Source organism: Ahaetulla prasina, chromosome 1 (genome assembly GCF_028640845.1).
Source record: "Ahaetulla prasina isolate Xishuangbanna chromosome 1, ASM2864084v1, whole genome shotgun sequence".
NCBI classification, from domain to species: domain Eukaryota; kingdom Metazoa; phylum Chordata; class Lepidosauria; order Squamata; family Colubridae; genus Ahaetulla; species Ahaetulla prasina.
In genome coordinates this window covers 221,388,150-221,400,554 of record NC_080539.1, presented here as the reverse complement: position 1 = coordinate 221,400,554, position 12,405 = coordinate 221,388,150, and the positions used below count along the sequence as shown (strand labels likewise).

General features: G+C 40.3%; 1 protein-coding gene across 2 annotated transcripts in view; it reads right to left on the bottom strand.

Moving 5' to 3' along the window:
• Positions 1-12,405, bottom strand: part of GRB14 (growth factor receptor bound protein 14) — a 61,497-nt gene that overhangs the window by 24,030 nt on the left and 25,062 nt on the right. For both annotated transcript variants that reach the window (XM_058165006.1, XM_058165007.1), the window contains one exon: positions 10,824-10,980. In XM_058165006.1, the coding sequence (XP_058020989.1) occupies positions 10,824-10,980 (157 nt within the window). The remainder of the gene's footprint in view (positions 1-10,823; positions 10,981-12,405) is intronic.

The following is a 12,405-nucleotide window of genomic DNA, read 5'->3' as shown; positions in this document are numbered from 1 at the left end:
GTGATGGACTGCAAGGACCAGTCATGTTTTTCCCCACCCCCAACCCTTTATAACTTCAAATGTCTGCTAACTGAATGGTCATAAGTTGAGGATCACCTGTAGTATGAAGTTCTTTCTACTCAGCAGTGTTGATGCTACCTCACTGTATAATGAAATACTTTCAAGAAAACAACCAAGCTCAGAGAGCCCCAAGAATTTCACAGTTGAATCCTGAGCTACAAATAGTCTCTTTTTTTCATTAACGATAAAAGTGCATCTACCTCTGAAATATACGACAGAGGAGGAGGTCAGAACCTGTCCTCCTCTGCAAGGTTGCAAGGGCTCTTCTGTCACTTACTGCCGTCCCATGAAGTTGCTGGGAGTTGAGCTCAGTTCAAAGGAGATTTTTACTGGAGGTTAAGAAAAATGAATGACTGAAATTCTGTGTTGAGTTTTGCTAAAGGTAAATATATGTCATTGAAAGTAAGAAACAACAGTGACACCCAGTGGACATTTCAAAACTATACACGTCTACCTGCCATTATGTGAACAATTATCATTCTTTCTTTATAAAATACGTTCAGCCTTGCCTAAATTAAAGCAATTTTAACCTCTTTAAGATTTGAAGAATAAATCAGTGATGTATCTCTATTCACTCTTCTCTCTCACTGAATTCAAAATTCAGAAGCTACTTGTATTCCTATTACTGGAAAAGATTCCATCTAGATAATAAAGCCTACCTTACGTCTTGACTTTCCGCCTAGCTTATTGAACAGTTACCGGTAGCTGCCACCGTTTCTTTTGCATTACCCTTGAATCTGACCCTGAAGAAATAAAGCCTGCTAAATCCTGCCTATTAATTCCATTTAGTAGATTGGATTAGAGTCATGACCAAAACTGTCTTCCGCTAGAGCAGAGTGATTTACTATTAGGCAGCGCTTTTAAACCCCATGTTCTGGTGGGACAGCAAAAATATTTCCACTGGCATCAATGTAATGCCCCAGATGGTTTTAATATTCTCAGATGTGTCAAAGGATATGATCCCGATCAGATACCTCTGCACAGATTAATCAAGTCAAATAGGTAGGGGTAAATGTGTCTGACAAAGCGGCATCAGAGTTCATGCTGTTCAGCACTTTTTAAACTGAATTTACATTAATCTCATGGAAGAAAAGAATGATGTAAAGTAAGTTCAGCAAAGTCTGAATGCTTGAAATGTCGGATTATGAACAGAGGGAGGGAGGGATAGAACACTGAAAGTAGCAATTGGAAACTCACTCAGAAACCAGTTTACATTTTAGATTTCCATTCTACATTTTGCTTTTAAGAGTTCAGATCCGCCCACAAACAAGCTAAATGCTGCAGAAAACTGAAGTGCAGTTCTAAATAGGTAGAGATGGAAGCATGTCATAGTTGATCAAACTACGCGGCCGCTCCAGGGAATTCATAAACTTTACTGTAGAAGTAGTCCTCGACTTACGAGCAGAATTTCGATTGTAAATTGTGATGGTCATAAGTTGAGGTATCCATGTATCTGGCCCAGATTTTATTTCTGTTTTTGTGATGCTTGTTATGCGATTCCCACAGTTTTGAATCCATTCTTTCAAATGGGCATTTTTTGCAGAAAACTTATTTAAAAATGTCACAAATCCCGATCGTATGACTGCGAGAGGCTGCAAACAGTTGTAAATGTGAACCAGTTGCCAAGTGCCCAAAATATGGTCATGTGACTAGGGAGGGTGCAACATTTTACAATGGTCAGAAATGCTTTACAGCAGGGGGTCTCCAACCTTGGAAACTTTAAGACTTGGGGATTTCAACTCCCACGAGTTCCTCAGCCAGCTCTGGGAGTTGAAGTCCACAAGTCTTAAAGTTTCCAAGGTTGGAGACCCCCTGCTTTACAGGCCATAAAACATCCTTTCAGAGGTTGTCAATTCCAAATAGTTGTTGATTGATTGATTGTAAGTCGAGGACTACCCATATAACCTATCCCTTCTAAAGTCACTTCTAACCAATTTTAATCCTTACCAGCAGGGGAATACCATGCATTGGGATAGAGCTTCCCCTGTGTATGCATTTCCTATATGCTAATAGAGAGGGGCTTCCAACCAACCAAACTCCCCGATTCAGATCAGTGTTCTTAGGAAGAAAACAGCTTTTTCGCCCAAACCATTTGGAAATAAATATAATCAAGCAGCAAAATGTTAAAAGACTGATGCTGGGCATATTATAGCTGCACAAATCGTGGTTAAAGGCAGCTGGCAGTACACAGCAAAGAGAAGAGAGTGATTTTCTAATAATTAATATGGTGCGTAAACATTTAGCACACACATTTATTATGAAATCTGACATTATTGTTGCAAATAAAAATCTCATTTTCAATTTACTACGATTCACAAGTTTAGATCTCCAAGCCCTGGAGCAGCTGCTGAGTGTTAGTAAAAGAATTTGAAACTGCTATCTTATCATGGATTGTTTATTCTCAAACTAGAAAAACCAAGGCACATTTTTTTTCACCGTTTTCTACTGGGAAGCAACCTGATACATTTCGTAAGATTCACACAATGACAGAAACAGAGATCAGTCCTTTTGAATCAGTCCCTGCCTTGCTCATTGTACAGGGGTCTTCAAGAGAGGTTTCACATGGAACTGTGAAGGAATGTGACAGTATTGTTATTATTATTTTATTAACATATTATTTTCTCAGTTGTGATAGCAACTGAGAAAATTAAGAGGCAAATATATCAAGCATGCTTCTCTACCTGTCAAGGTGGCTACTTAGCAGAGCTGAAGATGTGTTATGCATCATGGGCTTGTGGTGCTAAACCCCAGCTCTGAGTTCTTTTCCTGTATTTAATTTTTTTTTGTTCGTGTGTGTGTGTGTGTGTGCATGCATTGCTTCTGCAATACCTTCGACTTCGGTAAATAAAGCACTGAATTCTTTGATGAAAACAGCATTTTCCATCTCTATGCTACTTACTTCAAAAACAGCATTGTACAGTATTTGCTTCACTTAACTTCCTTTTTCCAGAATTTCCAAATGGGGCAGAATATTTTTTTGGAAGGGAGAAATGAGGCAGGGAAAAGGTCATTTAAGAACATTAATAGAATTAAGAGGTCTATTCCAGGCCTTGGTGGTAGGTGTTTGAATTGTGGTAAAGACGGCTATGTTTGATTCTGGGTTTCTAGTCAAATAATAGCAAGCGTCTTTAACCACAGCTTTATACAGATACCCAGAACTTTTAGTAACTTCTTCTGTGAAGGCAGACAGTTTTAGCTTGGTGCTCTCTGCACATTTCAGATCTGAGATTCCCATGAATCTCAGTCCCAATTCTTTGGAAAGGCTCAGATTTGGGTGGGTGGGTGGGTTTAAAACCACTATTGGGGAAGGTTCTGTTCGGCTCAACAACTCTGATTTCCTGTGGATCTAAGCTCCCAAGAGAAAAGGTCTTTCTTCCAACGTGTAGGATTGCATTCCAATTGAAATCATTGCCAGGCATTGTCAATATGAATCCTGACTCTTGGGGGAAAAGATGATGGGATCATTGACCCATCCAAACAGGAGTTGCATCTCTACAACAGAAACCAATTCAGAAAGTTTAAAGGCCTTTAAGGAAGAAAAGAAGATAAATTTGGTACAAAGGCATGGATGGAGAAAATCTGCTGTTGCACTACTGTAACACATTAAAGATAGGTTTTAATCATGAACTCCGGTTACAGCTCTCATAGGTTTCCAGGTGTTTGTTTTTTCTCTTTTCGCTGCCTCTGAGTATTTTAACTTACTGTATTTGTTAATACAGAAGATAATTCTGACTGAATTATCTACAGACTGAAGATAATTTAGTACCGACAAGAAGAGAGGATGAACAGAAGCTGTAAAATAATTGTAGTTAATATTGATACAAGGGAAAGAGCGGCTCTCAAACTTCACATCGTGGCTGAAAAGGATCCAGAGAAAGAAGTCTTTGTGCAACGAAAGCATTCCCAGACATGATGGGAATTGTAGTAAATGAAGGATTGCAACGGACTGCAAAGAGCTATTTTATGTCGCTTTCAGTAACTGCTATTCTCTCTCATTTATTTTAAATTGCTTGTCTTATTGAAAGTTGTTCGCGGAAGTACTCAAACCATTTGTAAAACAAAAAAACCCCCACTAAAATTAGGGGTATATTTCACAATTACACATTAGGCATAAACTATTATATTCCCCTAAAGCACTTGCTCTCATAAGCCTAAGAAAACATTACTAACGTAGGCCCAGCTTTAAAAGTCTCAGTCTCTCTCTCTCTTTCTCTCCCTCCCTCCCTTCCTCCCCCTCCCCCCCCCTCAACTTCCATGATTCTTTTTTAAACACCAGCTTGTGGGCTATGGCTAAAATGCTGCCAAAACAGTATTGTTTGATCTAGGCTTTCAGAAGTTCGACAGCTGTAGTTCTGAATTCCTCTATTGTGTTAGCGGACTTTAAATCAAATTGCACTGGGATAATTTATGACCCTGTAAGAGGATGCTGACAGGTCTCTTTCAGTAGAAGAAAATGTAATTTAGGAGGCAGCATCTACTGTCCCCACAGAAATATGCAGTAGGATAACACTTCTGTAAACCCAGGACAGTCAAAAATGCCCTTGCAACAATATTTTGACTGGCTATGTTGGATTGATCCTAAGGTCAAGGTATGTGAAAGTAAATATAAATTATGGAATTATTCTCCTCCTCCCCAGTATATAGACTTTAAAAAAAAAATCTGGAAACTTTGGATGAGTTGTACGGCCATATCTCAATAGTCTGCTGTGAAAGGCAAAGAAGAGGGTATGATAGATCATAAGCCACCTTGCCTCACTGATATGTGCAACAAGTGAGGATAATGAAAAATGCACCTTATAAGGTCTGAGAGCGGCAGGAAGGAAATATATGGTAGCAGAAGGTAGCACCAATTGTGATCATATTCCATTATCAGGACAATCAAACCCTCTTTGAATCAGGCTAGCATTTATTTATTATATATTTTGTATGCCAATACAAAACCGACGATTTTGTATGCCAATACAAAACCGACGACCACAATTGAACCCAAATCTTATGTTGCTAAGTGGTAAATTTGTTAAGTGAGTTTTGCCCCATTTTACAACCATCCTTGCCGCACTTGTTAAGTGAGTCACTGCAGTTGTTAAGTTAGTAAACCGGTTGTTAAGTGAATCTGGCTTCCCTATTGACTTTGCTTGTCAGGTCGTAAAAGGGGATCACGTGATCCCAGGACACTGCAACCGTCATAAGTATGAAAAATGGCCATAAGTCACTTTTTTCAGTGTGGTTGTAACTTTGAATAGTCTATGATAGGAGCTATGATAGTCTGGGCTACAAATATTGGGCATTAGAGGATTGGGAAACAATTTGGAACAAAAATTATAAACTAACCAGATCGGCAAAATACAAAGAAAATCAATATAAAATGGTTTACCGTTGGTATTTGGCACCTTCAAGATTGAATATGAATATGAATGAATATTTTAATTTGTATACCGCCCTTCTCCCGAAGGACTCAGGGCGGTGAACAGGCAGATAAAATACAGATACACACAATAGTTAAAAACATCCCTTAAAAAACTAATTTAAATTTGCCCAAATGTTAAAATAACACACTCCCCCATAAAATTACAAAACTTTAAAAACCCATCAAATTCAATTAAAATTCAAAGATAAAAATCAAGCTAGTCCAGCCATGCGAAATAAATAAGTTTTAAGTTCGCGGCGAAAGGTCCTAAGGTCAGGTAATTGTCGAAGTCCGAGGGAAGTTCGTTCCACAGGGTGAGCCCCACAGAAGGCCCTCCCCTGGGGCCGCCAGTCGACACTGTTTGGCTGGCGGCACCCTGAGGAGACCCTCTCTGTGGGAACGCACCGGACGATGGGAGATAGAGGCCGGCAGTAGACGGTCCCGTAGATAGCCCGGTCCTAAGCCATGGAGCGTTTTAAAGGTGGTAACCAATACCTTGAAGCGCACCCGGAAAACAACAGGTAGCCAGTGCAGTCTGCGCAGGATAGGTGTTATGTGGGAGCTCCGAACCGCTCCCTCAATAACCCGCGCAGCCGCATTCTGAACTAGCTGAAGTCTCCGGGTGCTCTTCAAGGGGAGCCCCATGTAGAGAGCATTGCAGTAGTCCAGGCGAGAGGTAACGAGAGCATGAGTGACTGTGCATAAGGCATCCCGGTTCAGGAAGGGACGCAACTGGCGGATCAGGCGAACCTGATAAAAAGCTCTCCTGGAGACGGTCGCCAAATGATCTTCAAAGGACAACCGACCATCCAGGAGCACGCCCAAGTTGCGTACCTTCTCCATCGGGGCCAATGACTCACCCCCGACAGACAGCCGCATCTGCAGCTGACTATACCGAGGTGCCGGCATCCACAGCCACTCCGTCTCAGGGCAACTGAGGGGGCATCTTATACAATTCTTTGGAAGTCAAAGACTGAAGGGGTCTCAAATAACAGGGTAATGCCTCAGTCTCCACCAAAGAGTCTGTCCACATGGAGTCAAGGCTATAGTCTGAGTGACTATCAATACAATGCTTCACAAACTGGACATAATAACTGGAGAGGACTTTTTCTACCCCAGATGGAAATACAGGCCATTGGTTAGCAGCCCTCCAATGCAGGAAGGAAGAGAAATAAACACATTTTGCTTTCTTTATCTCTATTCAGGTGTAGGCCACTGAACCTGGTCATGTACCTGTGTTCAGCCAGGTTCACTTCAAGACTTCCTCTCTCAGCTTCTTCTTTAGAAACAAGGCTGAAAAATGTGTTTCAGCTGATTCATGCAGCACCCTTATTGTTTTCTCTCCTTTTCCAGACAAGGAGAAGTAAGTGACATTTAAAAGCCTAATCTGAGCATTAATAGGTGCAAAAACAGCATTAAGTTTTCTTTTCCTTCATATGTTTTAGTTCTGTTATTAAACTGAACTGCCGTTTCAAAAGTATACTTATGCTGGAGAAGACACCCATGGAGAATATGAATGCTAGAATGTTCTGTGATCTGGATCTCTTGAATCTTTAATGCAACTGGACTTGAGAAAAACTCTTCTAAATTGGCTTAGCTTGGCTTGACCAGTTAAAATATTTTGGAACTCAGACATGCATAGTAAGTTGCTGTTTGTCATTAAGTATGGCAATGAGTGGGAGAAAAAGGAGAAGGAAAGTACTGTATCTTACACTTATTTGGCTGCCATATTTCAAATGTCTATTTTCTTTAAACTTAACGTACCACTTCAGTGTATAAACACAATTATTAAAGTTCTGTAAATTGAAACAAAAGACTTCCTCTCTCAGGGCTCCAGGTATCCTTCCTGGCTAGTTCAGTAATATAACTGCATAACTATAGAATTCACATATGTGTAGTACATGCACACCTATCCACACACATTCTATTGGGCACAATACCAATGCATCATGCTACAACTAAGAGCAAGCCTTGATTAACGGTAGATATCATTATCAGAGATGGAAAACATAATATATTCCACACATTGGGAATAAGAATGAACTATATCTATTGAGAACACAGGTGGGTGAATTTAACCTTATTGGGGCCAATACTAGGGATTGTTTCCCACAAATTGTTAGGACATTTTAGCAACAAAAATGATGTAATTTCAGGCGAACTCATTTCAAAGCTTACTCTACATTGGTAAAAGTGTGCACTCAATCTCTGGAGCTTGGTTTCTCAACAAATCCAACCTCCTCTTGCTTCCTTCATGTTCTCCAGAATTTTGTCGCTTCCATTATTGGTTCTTCATGAGAACACATTTCTAAATAACTGAATGGATTAATCAGCAAAACACAACACAGATCATGTGAAAAGAGACAGTATGTAAATAAAGTTAATGAATTAATAAGCACCTAAGAGTAAATTTGGAATATCTTGCTAGGTAAATTTAATTCTGTTTTTTTCAGAAATTCAACCTATTTCCCAGGTGGATAACTATGATGAAAGAGTTGGAGGGTAAGCATGGTGGGATTACTTAAGTATTATTATCCTGCTCAAATTAAAATGTCACTCCAGTTTCTTACCCATAGCGAATCTCATCTTTCCTTGCAAGCCAGAAATTGGAAAATGTTGGATGGCTTGGGAACAAACAATACATGAGGCTAAGGGCAGGGACTGAAGTGGATGGGGCAAAGATGCAAAGTATGTGTGGATATTTCATGCCAAAAGCAGGGCCCAAATTGTCCAATTTTCCCCAGACACTGGAAGGAGGAGGTCTTTTTGTCTCTCATTTTTAAAGCTATATTCAATCAAGTTTACAATAAAGTTTTGTTATGTTTTTCATATCGTAACAGCAGGAAATATTACTATTTCTCATTTGCATCAAGCCAAAGAATGCCGCAGGTTTCTGATTATTAAATTAACTAATATTTAGGGATAGTAACCATGAGTAAAGACAAGCCTTTTCTGATGTGGCCCCCACTCTTTGGAACATCATGTTATTGGAGGCAAGATTCCTCCTCACTCTCTTGGCCTTTCATAAGGGTCTCAAAACCTATCTCTTGTTGATTGGCTTGAAGCCCAGACGGGGATGACCCATGCTGGGGGTGGCTAATGCACTAAGAAAGAGCCACTTCCATTTCGTTTGTGTACTGGTTCTGAGTTTTAGCCAATCCCTGTTTATTTTAATGTTTGCAATGCTTTAATGTTTCTATATTCTTGCATTTGTTCTCTTATAACAGTGGTAGTCAATCTGGTCCCTACCGCCCACTAGTGGGCATTCCAGCTTTCATGGTGGGCGGTAGGGGTTTTGTCCAATATTGAAGCACTTTCCTTTTTTATGATTTAACTGACTTTTTAAAAAAAATTCATAGCATTATTTAAAAACATTTTCATTAGGTTTTCATAAAATTCCCTGTGACAATTTCAATTTCTGAAAATATACTATTTGTATCACCCGCACATAAGTTTAGTTCACATTATGTAAGTAAAACTAAATGGTGCTATAGCGCGACCGCAAACAAAAGAGCCTCGTCCCAGAATAGCTCGCCCATCTCCCCCCACATCACCCAGCTATAACAGACAAGCAGAACTGGTAGCCGGTGCCCCCCCACAACCCCAATCCACGATGCGTGAGAGGCACACGCAGAAAGCAATACACAGCGCATTACTGTGGAACCAGTGGGCGGTTAGAAAATTTTACTGCTAACAGAGATACAAAAGTGGGCAGTAAGTATAAAAAGGTTGACTACCCCTGTCTTATAAGCTGCCCTGAGTCGCTCGCTAATGAGATGGGCAGCATACAAATTTAATAAACAAATAAATAAGTAAAGAGAAAAAGCAAGGTGTTCTTAAACAGGAGACAAGGTTTAAAGAAGAGCTGAATTCCAATAGCCTTGGTAATATGGAAAACTATTTGGTTTTGGGGGTGGGTGTCTACATTACAATATACTGGTAACTAATGAAGTCACCTGACAAAACTTGATTCCCATAATTTCCCCCCAAAAAAAATCCAAGCAAAAGACTAAATATATACACAAATATATGGTGTTTTGATTATTCCTTGCTAGGGAAAACAAGCATCTAAAGCAGGGGTAGTCAACCTTTTTATACCTACTGCCCACTTTTGTATCTCTGTTAGCAGTAAAATTTTCTAACCGCCCAATGGTTCCACAGTAATGCGCTGTGTATTGTTGTCGGCGCGTGACTCTTGTGCATCGTGGATTGGGTTTGGGGGGGTGCCGGCTACCAGCTCTGCTTATCTGTTACAGCTGGGTGGTGTAGGGGGAGATGCACGAGCTATTCTGGGACGAGGCTCTTTTGTTTGCGGTTGCACTTTAGCGCTATTTAGTTTTATTTACGTAATGTGAACTAAACTTATGTGCGGGTGATACAAATAGTATATTTTCAGAAATTTAAATTGTCACGGGGAATTTTATGAAAACCTAATGAAAATGTTTTTAAATAATGCTATGAATTTTTTTTAAAAAGTCAATTAAATAAAAAAAAAGGAAAGTGCTTCAGTATCAGACAAAACCCTACCACCCACCACGAAAGCTGGAACGCCCACTAGTGGGCGGTAGGGACCAGGTTGACTACTACTGATCTAAAGACTGCAGCTAAGTCTTTTCTCAGCCAGCAACTGGCAACAATTACCAGCAGAAAACAAAACAATTGTGTGAAAAGGTCTGGGTTGTTGGGGTTTTTTTGGGGTGGGTGAGCAGACAAGAAACAAGATACGCAGCATATGAGCATGTGAGGTGGTATCACTATGGAAGCTCTGTCCTTTCAGTGGCATCATGATATAGACGTGTAAAAGGAGGGGTTTGTACAGTGACATTACAACAGATTTACCATAAGTTGTCCTGATTTGCTATGGATTTGCTGCCAGGGGAGGATTTAGCTCACTTTTCTACAATCTGGGCATCTGAGGATTAAGGTCCTTGGTGTGAGCATATGTATTTGCAAGTAAATCCTACCACATTGTTTCTAATGGATACAAATGCCTCTAACACTGTAGACCTACTCTCTGCCTCAGAGGTGGGTTTCAGCAGGTTCTGACCAGTTCTGGAGAACTGGTAGCAGAAATTTTGAGTAGTTCAGAGAACTGGTAGTAAAAATTCTGGGAGGAAATGGGGATTTTGCAGTAACCTTCCCCTGAATTGGAGAGGGAATGGAGATTTTACAGTATCCTTCCCCTGCTGCGCCCACCAAGCCAAGCCATGCCATGCCACACCCAGTCACACCCATCGAACCGGTAGTAAAAAAATTTGAAACCCACCACTGCTTTGCCTCAATTTTCCACTCCATGGAAACGAATTCCACTTCTACCCAACAAATATTGCTGCTTTTAAAAGCAAGTAATACTTACCAAGACCTAAATAAGTGAGACGTTCAAAGAGGGTCCAGCTATGATCATCAACATAATGGTTCTTTAGTATTAGCAACTGGCACAAATCTCGGGCTGTTATATCACTTGGTATTTCAAAAGCTCTGCTGGTTTCATCCTCACTATATACTTTAATTACCTTTTGAAAAGAAAAAAAGACATGAAACATGGCATTAATATGTAATACTATTTGTTACCAACATAACCATGATTATGTTACTTGGTTTATGCCGATCTACTACCAAAAGAAAAAATAAACCAAGCAAAGTAATAGTACACATAGTCCTTGACTTATGACCACAACTGAGCCCAAAATTTCTGCTAAGCGAGACGGTTAAATGAGTTTTGCCCCATTTTATGACTTTTCTTGCCACAGTTGTTAAGTGAATCACTGCAGTTAGTAACATGGTTGTTAAATGGGCTTTCCCACTAACTTTGCTTGTCAGAAAGTCACAAAAGAAGAGATCACATGAGCCTCAGACATTAAAACCGTCATAAATATGAGTCAGTTGCCAAGTGCTTGAATTTTATCACATGACCATGCGGATGCTGCAACGGTCGTAAGTATGAAAAACAGTCATAAGTCACTTTTTTCAGTGCTATTGTAACTTTGAATGGTCACTAAACAAACTGTTGTAAATTGTGGACTACCTGCATTTATTAATTTTATATTACCACATAACTCCAGAACAGGTGTGTCAAACACAATGCCTGCGGGCTGAATTCCGCCCACTATGTGGTTGGATCCGGCCTACAGGGCCATCCTAGAAAATGTAAGGGGCCAGCCTGCGTTGCTTTGGCCTGATCTACCCAATGCAAAGAGGAAACATCAGGCCAGCGTGGCTTCGGCCCAGCCTACCCAGTGCAAAGAGGAAACATGGCAGCAGTTTGTGGAGTGGTGTCAAGCTGGCTACGCCCATCCAGTTGGCCATATCCACCCAGTTGGCCATGCCCCCACCCGCCGGCCCCCTGAGGTCAACCAAAGCCCTGATGCGGCCCCCAATGAAATTGAGTTTGACACCCCTGCTCTAGAAGCTCAAATCAGCCAACTCAAGGCTCCTTTTTTCTTCACAATAACGTATGGCAAGCGGGGCTGACAGAAAACAACTGGCCCAGTCCTACTCTGGGAGCAATTCCAATGTGTAATCTTTGTTGGACTGAGGATATGGATTTTGCTGGAAGTGCTGAGAGAACATATATACTATAAGAGGTGCCAAGAGAAAAATGGTCGTTGTAAAAATAAAAAAACCCCACACAATTAAGAAACATTTGCCTAGCTTTTTTTCTATCTATCCATCCGTCTGTCTATCTGATTTTATCATCTTCCCACTTCTGCTTTATCCATGCTTAAAGCTATCAGGCTTAATTTAAATCTAATTAAAATGAATTGTAATTTAATTTCCCACAAATTAGCAGCAGCTGAAGAGGCTGCACTCTTTCGATTATATGGAGTTTTGTATTTCCTTTTATTACAATCACAAGACTAGCGCTGTGTGTGTGTGTGTGTGTGCGCGCGTGTGTTTTCATACCCCCAATTAAAATATTAGTTTCATTAGTAGGTGAC